Source organism: Physeter macrocephalus, chromosome 8 (genome assembly GCF_002837175.3).
Source record: "Physeter macrocephalus isolate SW-GA chromosome 8, ASM283717v5, whole genome shotgun sequence".
In the NCBI taxonomy this organism is placed as follows: domain Eukaryota; kingdom Metazoa; phylum Chordata; class Mammalia; order Artiodactyla; family Physeteridae; genus Physeter; species Physeter macrocephalus.
In genome coordinates, this window is record NC_041221.1 from 70501366 (window position 1) to 70517125 (window position 15760).

At 43.2% G+C, this 15760-nt stretch overlaps 1 protein-coding gene across 6 annotated transcripts in view; it reads left to right on the forward strand.

The window, feature by feature from the left end:
• Positions 1–15760, forward strand: part of MAST4 (microtubule associated serine/threonine kinase family member 4) — a 599104-nt gene that overhangs the window by 564746 nt on the left and 18598 nt on the right. For 4 of the 6 annotated variants that reach the window (XM_055086603.1, XM_055086600.1, XM_024120551.3 and 1 more), the window contains 7 exons: positions 3272–3394; positions 3597–3709; positions 5737–5864; positions 6200–6435; positions 10680–10880; positions 13564–13793; positions 14348–14470. In XM_055086603.1, coding sequence (XP_054942578.1) covers positions 3272–3394; positions 3597–3709; positions 5737–5864; positions 6200–6435; positions 10680–10880; positions 13564–13793; positions 14348–14470 — 1154 coding nt within the window. The remainder of the gene's footprint in view (positions 1–3271; positions 3395–3596; positions 3710–5736; positions 5865–6199; positions 6436–10679; positions 10881–13563; positions 13794–14347; positions 14471–15760) is intronic. The other 2 variants (XM_055086601.1, XM_028492947.2) reach the window with 1 other exon arrangement.

A 15760-nucleotide genomic window follows, 5' to 3' on the forward strand; every position in this document is an offset into this window, starting at 1 on the left:
GAATTCTTACAGTGAGAGCTGACATTTGCATGAGCTCCTGTGTCTGATGATTTGTATTTGGCTCGTAAAGCCATCATCTATATTATACCAGCGGATTAGCCCAGAGTTAATTTTTCCCCGGTGTGTCCATTTCATCCTTTTGCTCCCCATCTCTCCAAAGGTGCATGAGAAACATGACCCAGTAAGAAGCAACTGCTTCTCAGTGGGGCACGAAGGCCAAAGGGTGAGAACTGTGCACTGGGTCGGCAGTGGGCTGGGGCTCCTTGGGGAAGACCCATTTGGCACTCATCACAGAGAGGAAGCGAATGCTCTCACCGACCTGGGTGGGTCCCAAAGGTTAGCGATCGGGGAGCAAAAACTCCGGGTATTGTCTGGAAGTGTCTTTCGAGCCTTTGGGTCTAGAGAACTACGCTTTTCTGGGTAAAGTTGAACGACCTGGACGTGTCAGAGCTGTCCTCTGCTGTGGCAGCTGAAGTCATAGTCATTGCTGGATAGTGCATGGTGGGCCACTAAGTAGGGCTTGACTCTTTGGACCTCAGTGTCACTGGCACAGTGAGGGAGTTGGATAGATAAATATTTAAGCCCTTTTAACTTCTCCAAGAAAAGATCACTGGAAGAAAATGTCCCTGGCAGCTGTGTTTGAGGATGTTGATTGGGATAGAAGAGAACCAGGATACATGGAGGACTGGGGTTGGACTGGGCAGAGGTGCTGGGGAATTGACTGTTTGGCTGTGTTCCCCAGGATCGGCACTTGAGAAACCATTTGTAAACTGATGCGAGAAAGATGGCAGGGTAGAATCCAAACTGAAACATGCCTCCCCCTTATATGGCCTGTGGCACTGTGGCACTGAGGATGGACCTAGTAGGTGTTTTTAGACAGACCTCAGCTCAGCCCCTCTAACCCTTACTCACCTAGTAATCTTGGTCCAGCATGCTTTACTGCTTATTTACTTTCCCCATCCAAAAATGGAGTTGACAATACCTACTTCGTGGGGTTACTTTCAATGGTTTAATGAAAAGAGGCAACTTCCTCTAGCATCTAGTGTAGTACTAGTCAAAGTTGGCCCTCAGATCACAGCTGCTAATGCTATTGCTATTGGGATCAACATCAGACTTGAGTATTGTGCTATAAACACGGAAAAAGCCTGGCTGGAATTCTATTTGAAGATTCTAATCAAATGCTTTGTAAAGAACCCATTCTCCCTTTTGGGGGGTGATTTTTCCACTTTGTTCTTTTCTCTCTGTTCCATTGTCTTCAGAACACTTGTTTCCCCTGGCTGGGTTTAGAGCTCTAGCCAGCCTGCCCCTTATGCTCAAGGGGCCCAGTGGGGACAGAGCCATGTCTTTGAACCTTACAGACAGTTCCCCAGCCCCAAGATCCAAGCCCATTTTTCATTCAGCTTGCATTTCTCATCCTATTCCTTTTGTACCCCACTGAGGACAGTGTGAGAAGCATGAGTGACAACTGTATTAAAGAGGCATTTGCAACACCCATCGAGGGGCATCTCCTGGTAGGGAGGCTGATTAGACCCTGGCACTAGTCTTGCAAGAAATCTCTCTTTCTGGAATTGTTTGAAGATTGATTCTTCCTTATCTCCCCCATCAATAGTGTGCGTGTTGGTGGCAGGGCGGGGGGTCTGATTTTCATGCTGGGATTTAAAAAAACGTGTACCTTCTTCTCTTTACATGAGGGATAGTGTAATATTTTGACGGGGCCTGCCCTTCCAAAATCTCTCTTTAAAATCATGAACTGAATTAAAAATATTGTTTCGGGCTTCCCTGGTGGCGCGGTGGTTGAGAGTCCGCCTGCTGATTCAGGGGACACGGGTTCGTGCCCCGGTCTGGGAAGATCCCACATGCCGCGGAGCGGCTGGGCCCGTGAGCCATGGCCGCTGAGCCTGCGCGTCCGGAGCCTGTGCTCCGCAACGGGAGAGGCCACAGCAGTGAGAGGCCCGCGTACTGAAAAAAAAAAAAATATATATATATATTGTTTCACTGAATTGTGCTGTAATGCTAACTTGGCAAAAAGAAGCCTAAAACTTAGGGATTGTGATTGATGTTCATCACATGCATTATAAATCTATCAAACAGGTTTGCCAGTTTCTTTTTTTTTCTCCTTTTTAAAATTTATTTTTATTTATTTTTAACATCTTTATTGGAGTATAATTGCTTTACAATGGTGTGTTAGTTTCTGCTTTATAACAAAGTGAATCAGCTATACATATACATATATCCCCATATCTCCTCCCTCTTGTGTCTCCCTCACACCTCCTTACCCCACCGCTCTACGTGGTCACAAAGCACGGAGCTGATCTCCCTGTGATATGCGGCTGCTTCCCACTAAATATCTATTTTACATTTGGTAGTGTATATAGGTATATGCCACTCTCGGTGTGTTAGTTTCTGCTTTACAACAAAGTGAATCAGTTATACATATACATATGTTCCCATATCTCTTCCCTCTTGCGTCTCCCTCCCTCCCACCCTCCCTATCCCACCCCTCTAGGTGGTCACAAAGCACAGATGTGATCTCCCTGTGCTATGCGGCAGCTTCCCACTAGCTATCTAATTTACATTTGGTAGTGTATATATGGGGAGGGGGAAGGGTAAGCTGTGTTTTTCTCTTTCTGACTTACTTCACTCTGTATGACAGTCTCTAGGTCCATCCACCTCACTACAAATAACTCAATTTCACTTCTTATTATGGCCGAGGAATAATCTTACTTAAGAATCTGTAATCCACAGACTATAACTCCTACCAATGTTAATGAGCGGTCCAATAAAATCAAATGTTAACCGTTATGTACTATTTAGGGAAAATTCATCTTTATTAAAACCTTACCTCCAGAGGAAATATTGCTGTGAACACATTCTGCACCTTCTTAGGTTTTTGGGGGGTTTGGAATGAGCAAGTCTGCTTTGGGCCAGTGTGTGTCCACGTCCCCAGGTTCAGCACAATGGGCTTTTAAGTGGCCACATCATTAACCTTTGAAAAATGGAGGAAGTCATGGAAGAACCAACAAAGAAAAACTGTGCCGTAGCAACTGCTGTTAGCAAAATCAAATCTCCTGCTGATAAATTATGGAAGAATTTTTGGAGGTTTTGGTTGTAGAATGAAAAAGATTTCTGTGACTTCTTTAGTTCTCTCTTGATAGAACTTTTTTTTTGTTTTTCTTTTTTTTGGTTGTTCTTTGAAACTGATTCTTACCTTTGCGGGGAGGATCATTTAACACGTTTCGCTTTGTCCTTCCCCTCCACTCCCTACCCCAAGGTGGTGCGTATGAAGTCAAACAGCATCGATTCTTCCGTTCCTTAGACTGGAACAGTTTGCTACGACAGAAGGCAGAATTCATTCCCCAACTGGAATCCGAAGATGACACAAGTTATTTTGATAGTACGTGCATTATCTGACATAAAACATTATTTGGCCTTTACTTTGTAGAAAATCAGCTCTACTTTTGATAGTACCTTCCAGTCTTGAATGCATGGGTCCTGAAACATAATGCTGCTTTGATATAAAAACTCATAATTAAAATATCTAAATTAAAAGCTGAAATTCTGAATAATTGGAACTGTTTCCAAACATTTCCCTGCAGCGCGGTCAGAGAAGTACCATCATATGGAGACTGAGGAAGAAGATGACACAAATGACGAAGACTTTAATGTGGAAATAAGGCAGTTTTCCTCATGTTCACACAGGTTTTCTAAAGTAAGTAAGACATGGCATAAACATAGAAGGTCTCTGGGAGAATCTCCTACTGGTCAAATAGTTGGTGCCTTAAACAGCTGCACAGAATTGTAAAAACCCCATGCAGTGTTTTGGGGCTTGAGATTTTTTTGGGGGGGATGGGTAATGACCCCACCATCTTGATAATCCAGAGTCCCTGCCGCCCTGCAGGGGTATATTTCTCTGTTTTATGATCCAAAGATTAGCATCTTTTTTCTTGGAGGCAGAGACTTGCATTCATAGTCATTATTGGAGTACCTGATACCATTTACATGCTGACCCTGGTCTAGCTCAGTGCTGCCGGGCCTTGGAGGCATCCTTCTATTTCTTTCATCTTATAGTGAAGAACAGTTGAGCTCATTGTGTGCAGAGCCCTCTTCTAGTATCCCATGGAATACAACACAAAGGAGAAAGCTTGGTCCTTGACATAAGCCCAGACACTTGGGGACAGTTGATTGCGGAATGAGAAAGTCTCTTAACCGATGATAGAAAGTGTAAGTTATCGTATTAAAGGGGCAGTAGGAAGCCAAGCTAGAATTTTGGAAATGGTAGAAGATAAAATCGACACTGGAGAAAGATGCTTTTTCACTGGTAGTGGTAAGATTTAAAAGACAAACAAAACAAAGACACACCTGATAGTCCTGAGATGGGGGCAGGGCCCTAGGAAGATAGAAGTGAACCTAGAGGGCATCCTACCTTCCTTTTGCTATTTTCAGTAGCGATGTATTTTCTGTTGCCATGGCATTTTGCATGATTATTGTGTAGCTTTTCTATAGCACTGAGTGATTTCAAAGTGTTCCGTATCTTTTTCTGAGTGACTTCCCAGGGTGCATCTGCAAATTGGCTGGCACTGCCCTCCCCATTTATAGGAAAGACATGGAGAGGTAGGGATTTCTCTGGAGGGGAGGTGCAGTTCTGGCCCAGAGCCGGGACAGAAGCTTTGATAACACAGAGTGTGGGCTTTCCCAGTGCTTGTTCTCTGGCCCATCAAAGCCAGCCCCTAAACTGTTCCCTGCCCACTGTCTCCTGTTCTTCAGCCACCTTCCTCCAAATCCCAGGAGATTATAGGAGGTCTAAGGTCCATTCCCACGAGAGCAGCAAGTGGCTGGGTTGGGCAGTAGTGAGCGCTTCCTGGGCTGGGCTCTCAGCTCCCTATTTTAGCTTCCATCTTCCCTGTGGTACAGCAGAGCTCTCAGTTTGCCTAAGCTATGATCCCCTTCAGAAGTCCTGGTACCAACATATGAAACTGCTTGTCTGTATGTGAGATTTATAAGCCAAACAAGTAAGTACCTCTGACTCCTAACCAAATATGCACTGCATCTCCCCCCAACATGTCTTGGAACAGAAAATTTATTCTTCTCTTTGCCCTCAATTCCAATTCATTTTTCTCCTTCCCGCCCCTGACTGGGAGCCATTAAATCTTTTTCTCTGTGATTTTCTTTTTCTGATTGACTTCATGGTTAAAAAGTAATCTAACATGTGCATCGATCCCAGGCCTAGAAACTGCAATGCATCTATGGATTTTGTTTGCAGATACAAAGTCCATAGTGAGATACGGTGAGAGGGTGATGCATTCATAGCTCCCCACTCCAAAAGGAAAACATTGTACATTGACCACTCACCTCAGGACTCAAGTAAACAGCATTGGAAAGTACCTTTTGAAACTTCAGTCATAGTCTCAGGTTGTTCTGCCAGGACTTGTTTGTTTTTTTATTCTGACAATCCCTTTCAAGAAGGTATTAATAAACACTGACTGGGCTTCCCTGGTGGCGCAGTGGTTGAGAATCCGCCTGCCGATGCAGGGGACACGGGTTCGTGCCCCGGTCCGGGAGGATCCCACATGCCGCGGAGCGGCCGGGCCCGTGAGCCATGGCCGCTGAGCCTGCGCGTCCGGAGCCTGCGCTCTGCAACGGGAGAGGCCACAACAGTGAGAGGCCCTTGTACCGCCAAAAAAATTAAAAATAAATAAAAATAAATAAAAAATAAACACTGACTATTTGCCTTTGCAGGTTTTCAGCAGTATAGATCGAGGTACTCAGAATCCAGGAGAAGAGAAGGAAGACCCTGGGGACAAAACCAAAAGCACAACGTTGCCATCCACGGAAACATTAAGCTGGAGTGCAGAGTATTCTGAAATGTATGTGAAATTCTTGTTTACAAATATCATGAACCGCAGCTCCTAGGACAGTGGCTGTTAAACACGAGTGTGCATCCGAATCTTGTGGGGGGCCTGTACAAGCAGATTGCTGACCCAGGAGATCTGGGATAGGGGCTGAGAATGTGCCTTTCTGACAAGTTCCCTGGGATGCTGATTCTGTTGGTCTGGGCACCACACTGTAAGAATCGCTGCCCTCGACATGTCTTGGTTAGGCTACCTCAGTTCCATTTTTACCTGGTTTCTTCCAAAATTCACCTTGAGCACAGTTTCATAGTATGTATAGTTGCATGACTTTGTTTTTGTTTTTAATTAAGGCAACAGTTATCCACATCCAACTCTTCGGAAACTGAAAGCAACAGACATAAACTCGGTTCTGGCCTGCTTCCCAAACTGGCTATTTCAGCAGAGGCAGAACAAGATGAGGCTGCTCCCCACCCCAGAGAGCTGCATGAGGAGCGGGAAAAGCCAGCCCTCCCCCCTGCAGAGAGTGCTCAGGAGGAGCCCGAGGTCAGCACTCCGGCCAGCACCATCAGCAGCTCCACCTTGTCAGGTAAGGCCCTGGGCGTGGCCCCTGCCATCCAGGCATCACCCACCACATTGAGAGGTGACTGCTCGTGCTCGGAGTCCCAGGCCTGGCCCGGCCAGGCAGCGACAATGGGCATTTTGTGCCACTAGACCCTCTCCATGGCCCCACTGCTTGAGCTTGGGCGATGGGCTCCTCAGAACTGAGATCAGATGTCTCAGACCCCTCCTTAGTGCATGGCTGTACAGCAGATCCTTCTTGCTTCACCTGTAGCCTTCACATCCTCTGCTGGGTTTCAGTGGCGTCCTTCGATGGCTGTCAGAACACAGTAAGAGAGCATGTTCTCTGTTGTGGATACGAAGGCATGCCTTGTGGAGTTGCATCTAACTCAAAGTTACAAGTAAGCGACCCTATTAAATAGTCAAATGGTCAGACTTACCCTCAACAATGTCTTAAATCACCCCCCATAAGGTACCGCGTAAGCCAGTTTTCCTTCTACTGTTGAGACGGCTGGTTGTTTCTTTGGAGGAGTTGGTTTTTGTTATGGGACCACTTATACCCAATAACCAAGCAGTCTGCACGTGAGACCCTCAGTCAGTGCAGCAAGATGCTTATTCTGTTTGCATAGCTGGCTAGAAACAGAGGCTGATGAGAATCTCAGGGACGTATAAGAAAGAAGACAAGCAAGAAATTAGGTGGGCAAACATCTTGTATATTTGATGGTAAAAAAAAAAAATACCTCATACCTCGATCTACACTTTTGAAGTGTTTTACTTCAAAAGTAACTTGGATATAAAGTTTCTTTAAGGGGAAAGAAAAAAGATGCTTATTCTGTGAGGTTCACGGATGGAGCTGGGAGAGGAGAGGCAGAAATACCGACACAGTTCAAATCAGTGTCTCGTGCGCCTATGAAACAACTCCACTGCACACAAGCTGCCTTCCCAGCCTCTGGATAACTGACGCAAATAACCCTAAGACATCTTAGGGTGTGTGAGAAACAGTGGGGCTTGGGCCTTTCCTAGGGGGCGCTTTATGGTGTCGCTTTTGTGTGAAGTAAACCTTCCTGACACCAGGAGCAGTATCTCCACAGGTTTTTAAAATGCTTACTGTATCATGGATACTTGGGGCCTTTAATCAAGGAGGTGTCCTCATTAGATGATCGGCCTTGTGCTTCCCTCAGAGCAAGTTCTTGAAGTGCATTTCAAATATTATTCGGTGTATAAAAATTTTATGCACAGCATGTCCTTCTACAGAGCAATGTGTATTTATGCTTAAAAAATAAAAACATGGATATGGATTAAGGTTGCTATGATAAATGTTTTCATTAAGCCATATCCAATATGCTATATTGATAACCATGAATGATTCCAAGAATTTTCATGAACATTTTTTTAACTAACTGAATATTCGTGGTGTAATGTTTTCATCTTGTTTTGAATCATTTCAAAATTACAAATTTTACAGGCTGGGTTTATTTCCGCCTCACTAAAAAATCTGGTCCTGTGGAGCTTCACGTGAGCTTACAGTTGATCGTGGGGAAGCATGCTATTGGGTTTTTTCCTTCTCTCTCTTCACCTCAGTTCTGCTTCCATGTAGGATAATTCCACTTGTCCTAAATCTAGAGAGCCAAGAGAACAGCAATGAAGGAGTAGTGTAGAAACAAGCTAGTAGTCTAAGACGCCTGACCATTTTTAGTTCATCTTGGTAATCAGGTCAAATGTAGACATGTCAAGTGTTTTGTATTTCTGGTTACTAAGTTCTCATCTGTTTCTTAGTTATTATTTACTCTGAATAGAGTTACCTCTACTTCTCATTTATTCTTAATATGATGAATTGTTTATGATCTCTTGGTCTCTTCTGCCTACTCACTATCAGAAAGGTAGGAGGTAAAGGGAGGGGAATGGTGTCTAAGCATTTGATGGATTACTTTCACAATTAAAAAAAAAATCTGTCTATATCCTGCTATGCATTATGATTAATAGATTCAAACCACCTTTCTCTCTGTCTCCCTCATACACACACTAAAAGACCAAAGACCTTGGGGGCCATACAGAATAGAGAGATGAGCTGATTTGCTCCCAGCCAAGGGTAATTAGGGAATCTGAAAACCGTGACTGTAGGAAAATTAAATTTGTTGATTTTTATATTGCTCCACCATCAAAAAGAAAGAATCCTTGACATTTCCAGAACATTAAGGTGACATTATCTACCAATGGCAGAAAAGAAACACACGTTTATATACAGTGCTATGAAATGAGATGGCGGGATGAAATGGCGGAGGCAAGAGGGAGGGATGATAAAAGAGAACATTGAATATTCACACTCTGGCATTTAGGGAAGTGCAGCTTTATACCTGTTTCTTTTTTCATGACTACAATGTATTTGAATCGGTGAAAAGTAAGTCTTGAAGTTTTAGGTGTAGTGCTTGAATGCATCCAACAAATTATTCACTGTGAAGAGATTCAGCTTTTCAGTTTATGCTTGTCAGTGATCCCATCCAAGCCAAATTAGAAAGGAGAAGGGAGTGTGTAACTTACCCCAAAGCAAACTAAACGTTTTGGAGATAAGATTTTTTTGATTTGTGAAGCAGTTTTTGTCAAGTCCCTCAGCAGTTGATTTCTTCATTTAGAGTGACTAGAATAGATATGCTGTTATGTGGGACTGAGTTTGGCATATAGAAGTAGAAAGGTTGTTGATGTTTGCCTTAAGGTCGTCTTCCTTAGTAGGTCAGATGGGTGTCACGTGGAAGTTTGTGAATCTTACCCTGTACCTACAGCACAGTAGGTGGCCATGAGCTGTGCTATGCCCAAGCCCACTGTCCCAAGTCCCAGGCTTCCCTTAGCTTGGACCCCACCTGTGGGTCTGTGCCACCTCTGAACTAGGACCAAGCCTGCCATGCAATCGAGTGATGTGTATATAGCACTGTAACAGAAATGTTAGTTAAGTCTGATGAAGCCTCTTCTCTAGGCAAAGAATGTCATGGTCAGCACTTTAAAATGTGCTGGTTGGTCTTTCAAAGGATCATTTATAATGGTATTAAATTCTCTGTGTGGATTGTATATCTTAATGTGGTGATAGTGTTGATAGATTTTTAAAGCACAGGGGGCTTATAATATAGCATTTAGAAGGAAAAAGGAGATAAGCGTTGTTTTTTTCTGGACAAAGATGTATTAGCGGTGATTAAAAAAAGAAAGAAAAAAACCCAGAAAACTGATACCTGTGAAAGAAAGAATAGGAGAAACCAAAAGGGATGATCACTTGACTTTTTTCAACATGTCACTTCTGACAAGAGTAAAGAACTTTCTTTACTCTGGGCGTGTGCAATTACCAGACTGGTATCAGTGACTTTCCATTTCTGCATCCTTCTGCGTGGTTACATGTTCTCTTATGTTCCTCTGCTGAGGGAAGTCCTAATGTTTTAACTTTAAAAAAAAAACACAAAACTCTCCAGTGTATACTGAGGATTAATAAAATTAAAAATAAAGAAGGTGTGATGGCTGGTTTAGAGGGGGACGGATCTTTTCACTTCCAGTAACTTCAGGGCAGATCAGCATTTGGCACTGTCTAGTCTAAAGGCAAGAAGACGTAGGGAACCGTTGGGTACCGTAGTGAAGCATACCCTTTGTCTTGTCCTGTGAAACTTACAAGGAGCTCAGAGTGAAAGCAGGTGTGGGAAGTCAAAGGCGACACTTTAGGCACTTTTCCGCAAGTTACAAACCTGAGCCTAAGTGTGAGGTGTGTCCTAGAAAGATGGTAGGAGATGACATGGGCATAAATGTCCATGAAGTGACTAAATGATGTCCACCTAGCAAAAACCAATATTAACAGCATTGCTAATGATCATTTGTGTCACAGGATGATCATACTATACGGTGGGCGTTGTGCAGTTCATAAGCTGATGTTTGGTTCATGGCCTTTCATGGCGGGGTCGGGGGGAAGAGTTGTCTCTCCTAGGGTTGTAAAAGACAGATTCTAAAAAGTAATTATTCTCCTAGTTAAATGGAGTCAGCTGAGAGTTAGTGGACTTGTGTACAAGTAGAACAATATCTGAATGGACACCTCTTTCATTCTTCCTCCTCCATGTCACTTTTCTCAAACCGGTCACATGATTTTCATGTTTGCCTGACACCACATGGACTCATGAACCACATGGGCGTCTGTTTCCCAGCGTTTGTCTTTCCTTCTCTCTCTCTCTCTCTCTCTGTCCCCCTCTCCCCACCTCTCCTATCCCAGATTTTCCTGAACATGTTTATCCCTTCTTCTTTGTACAGTTGGCAGTTTTTCAGAGCACTTGGATCAGATAAATGGACGAAGCGAGTGTGTGGACAGTACAGATAATTCCTCAAAGCCCTGCAGTGAACCCACTTCTCACATGGCTCGGCAGCGATTAGAAAGCACAGAGAAAAAGAAAATCTCGGGGAAAGTCACAAAGTCCCTTTCTGCCAGTGCTCTGTCCCTCATGATCCCAGGAGGTAGAGAGACATCTACTTGCATGAAATTGTGTGATTTGTGCATGTTCACCCCCCGCCCCCAGTTTGCAATGCTGATTGACATACAAGATGGCTTGAAACAGTAGCGGGTGGTGTCCTGGCGCAGCCCTCCAGAGTGTCTCCCTGCAAGACCTCCAGAGCTCCCAAGGGCCATATGTGGTTTATTCCCTCTCGCTTCTTTCTGCAGCAGGAGATGAGGCAGGCTCCCTTCCCACAAAGGCTTATTTCTTTTACTTGTTTTCTTTCCTTTTCTCCCACGCCCCCCAAGTTAAGTGATAAATTTCCCTCTTCTGAATAATTTTTCTTCCCTGGACTATGCATCATTTGTATCCTTGACAGAGCTGTTTACAGCATCTGTGTTGGAAAGCTAAGTAGAGTTTTTCTCATCTAATTAACGAGGATATCGACACAGAGAACATAAGTTTTTCATTTCTGGGGAGACAGAGTCACAGACAGCACTGAAATTACAAGGTTTACCAGCCCTGTCAGTTGGGTTATGCTTCCTCCTACTGGTATTATTTTCCAGCCTATATTAAAAAACTGGGCTTAATTATGGTTTTGTTCAATTGCAGTATGTTTCCACAACCTAGTTTTGCCTCTACTAATCACAAAGTCTACAGTAATTTCACTGGCTGAGATGAAAATATATACCCTGGTGGTTATGACTTTTCACTCAAATGACAGTAAGAGAGCGTAAGTGGCAGTCGAATTATATTGCAGATGGCTTGCAGTTGCAAGAATACAGACCATGTATAAAAGGGATTGTTTACATTGTTGAAATTTCAAATTCGTGCAGAAAGAAATTGGGTAAAAACAAAAGCTCCCTGGGGGGTAATGCTCACTGTAGCATATTCTGATTTCTGGGAAATGTCTGTGTAGCACCACAAAACAAACACCTGTCTCCCTAGTTTGAGTGACTCTTCATAACCAGAAGGCAATGGCCCCAGTGCAGCTGCAGTCAGCAAGGTAAGTGGGAGGTGGTCCAGTCCACTTTGAGAGCCGATGAGAAAGCCCACATCTTGGTGACTGTAGGTCAGTTATTCAATCTGAGGAGATAAGGTAAAATGGACTGAGGTAAAGGGTCGGGGGCCTGGCTCTTTGAGCAGTTTGGATCTGTGTATCCACTCTGTCTTCTTCCTGCCTTTGCATGTGTTGAAGTTCCCTGCCCACCAGGGTGCATCTGTTCAACTGGCCTTTGGATGAGACAGAGGTAGCCAGGAAAAAAAGGGTCAGGATGCCGCATGAAGTCAGAAAGTGAAGGAGCTTGGATAGTGATACATTTAGCTAATTGTTTTCCTTTGGACAGACACAAGAATTAGAGCAAAAGATAGTCTGCATACTTTCAGTTTGCTGTGGCCACGATGTTACTCACCGCACCCCGGGAGCCTTCAGTTGCGCTGGCCCTTTGTAGCCTGGCCCTGACTGAGCTCACGTTTAAACCTCAGCATCTTTTTGTAGGTTATTCTTTTTCACACACACACACACACACACACACACACACACGTGCAATTTCACATGACCAGTTAGGATCTCTTTAGATTCACATAGATGAAACAGTGATAAGAACTATAAGTTTAAAGTGTGTTTGTTCATAAAACAAGGGAAACAGAACAGTATTGGTGTCGAAGAATATGAAGTGAGTTTTTCTTAAAATTTCTCTATCCACCTACATTATCGTCTCAGAAACCTTGCTAGAATTACAGGTAATATATGAAGAGAATCGGTTCTAATCATAGTAATAAGGAATGATTCTTTTATAGAGAAGCTAACATTACAATGTTTTCTTGATCAAAATTGTTTAATCAGTACTAGTTCAGTAATATTATTAAAAAAGCAGAGGTAAATTGATGCATTGCTTTCCGAGCCAGGTTTTTTCGAAAAGAACCATGTTAAAGTTATTTAGGGCAAGATTTGGAGCCTGAGCGTCTTTTACTATAGTCCATACAGCCTTCTCTGTGTGAGGGTATACCTGAAATTTGTGCACCTGTGATTTGTTTATTTACTTATTTATTTATTTATTTGGGGGGCTGCGTTGGGTCTTCGCTGCTGCATGCGAGCTTTCTCTAGTTGCAGCGAGTAGGGGCTACTCTTAATTGTGGTGCATGGGCTTCTCATTGCGGTGGCTTTTCCCGTTGCGGAGCACGGGCTTCTAGGCGTGTGGGCTTCAGTAGTTGCAGCATGCGGGCTTAGTAGTTGTGGCGCATGGGCTTAGTTGCTCCGCGGCATGTGGGATCTTCCCGAACCAGGGATCAAACCCTTGTCCCCTGCACTGGCAGGCAGATTCTTAACCACTGCGCCACCAGGGAAGTTCCTGTTTCTTTAATTAAAAGAAAGTGTATTAAAAGTTCACAGTCAGATAGCAGTGAAGTTTTGTGTGTTTTTTAATTTGTGTAGAGAACTAAGAAGTTGTAACTTGAGAATGTGAGTTTAAAAGTTAGTTTAAAAAGAGAAACTTCTGAAATTGCCTTGACAGCCTTCTGTCAAGTTACCCGTTACCATGCTAGTTACCAGTATAAATATTTTTATATTATTTCTTCTTTATTAGAAAGGAATGGATTTGTTTTGTGACTGTGCTCCCAATCCCAGCAGGGCTACCTAGTGAGGGCTACCTGAGAGCAGTTTGTGGGACCAGGATGAGCTGTGATGACTGGCCTCTTTGTTGCAGATATGTTTGCTGTTTCTCCACTGGGAAGTCCGATGTCTCCCCATTCTCTGTCCTCGGACCCTTCTTCCTCAAGGGATTCCTCTCCCAGCCGAGATTCCTCAGGAGCTTCTGTCAGTCCACACCAGCCCGTTGTGATCCACAGTTCAGGGAAGAACTATGGTTTCACCATCCGAGCCATCCGGGTGTATGTGGGAGACAGCGACATTTACACAGTGCATCACATCGTTTGGGTAAGACCGACAGTCTCTCTTTCTGGTTAGTTTTTGTTCCCAGCCAAACTGGAGAATAAATATGTCAGCTGAGGCGTAGTTAACAGCAAATGATTTTTCTGTTAAGCTGGCATTTGGGACCTGTTTCATACTCTTGCCCTTTATCTATGTGGTGGGATTGAATTTAGCAAAAGTTAATTCTTTCTCATAATTCTGTTAGTCTTCATATCTGATTATCCACTCTGCATACCAAGCTGGTAGAAATAGTCAAAGATAGTCCTGTTTTTATCCTTCTTTCATTCTTCTTTTCTTAGGTTTTTTCCCTGGCCTTCCTTTTTGTTTGTTTGTTTTTTAAGTACTTTCTCAGATCACCTGAAATTGTTTAAGGAACCATAGGAATTACCCTATTTTAGGATGATGACAGAAAAAGAATAGCAAACCATGTCTTACTGGTTTCCTCTTAGGAGCTCAGGATCATTTGCTGATTAACTCAGAACACTGAGCCACAAGAAACAGTAGGTGTCAGGGTTGTCATTCGTTTGCTTACTAATATATACTCTCCTCTTGGACTTTAGAATGTAGAAGAAGGAAGTCCAGCTTGCCAGGCAGGACTGAAGGCTGGGGATCTGATCACACACATCAATGGAGAACCGGTGCATGGACTCGTCCACACAGAAGTTATAGAGCTCCTGCTAAAGGTACTATCTTTTTGATGTCATGGCCATCCAGATGAAGGAGGTAGCCAGAAAGAACTAGTACCAAGAGTTCTTTACTCAAGGTCTAGAGTTCTTCTATATGGCACATCCATACACACTCAGTCTCGTTGCTGAGAGAATATTCGGTAGTCTGTTTAATGTAAAGGCAAAAATAACATGAATTTTGGGGTTTTATATCATGAAATACACGTTCGTATATCTGCACAGTCACTTCCTAATTTAATTTTGCTTCTTATCCTAAATTACAAATAGAGTTCTCTTTGTTTAGGTACCGCACATAGTAAAATCTGTTTGGAAATCGTCCATCCTAAAGGCGATTTTCTTCAGTAAATTTTATTCTGTATAGCAGAAGACAAAGTAGTATTAAACTGTGAGGTCAGATCTGAAGGTTGAGTCTGAGAGTTGGGTTTCCTTTTGAAAGGTAGAACTGTGAATATATAACATACACTATAAATGATAGAACTAGGTGGTAATGGAAGAAGGGATTCTAGCAATCATTAGCCCTTTTCCCATTCATACATACAAATGAATTTGGATGTCGATCAATTTCTAGTTGGAATGTAAGCTGATTCCAGCCAGTGGAGTACGAAGATCACAAGAAGCATGAGTATGATAGAGAGAGACAGTCTATACTGCTCCTCTCATTTCTTTTGGGTTATTTGCTCTACCACCTGCTGACTACAGAATATAAAGTTATAGCTCCAAATATGGATCTGGTTAAAACAAAGATAAATTTGAGTTTGATTTTAAGTTTTTTCAAGGAAAGAAGACTATCTGTGATCAAAAATACAGTCTTTAATTGTAGGATTATTTTACAAGTCAACAGATGTTGACGGATGACCTCTTGCTGTGTGAGCATTGGGAGGGGCTGGGCTATAATCAGAGAGGCGTGAGCCATGACCTCAGATAACCTGCAGCCTATTGAGCGGCACAACATAAACACATATGTATCATTTAAACAAGGTACATTCAGACTGTTTCTAGAGCACTCGCTCTGAGGCAGGTACCATGGTAGATGTTGGCAACGTAGGAATTCAGGTATGGTCCTTGCCCTCGAGGACTATGGGAGATATAGAAGAGGTATGCAAGCAGATAAAGTTCAGCTTGATTAGCCAGGGCCATAGCAAGGGGAGGAATCCCGTACTTTTGGAGAGAAGATTCTGTGAATGGGGAGGGTCATCACAGAGAAGTGACACTGAACTGGAACTTGAAAGAAAATCAGGATTTGGAAGGTAGTGCAGGTAGGTGGGTGTACAAAGCCTTGGAAAAGTA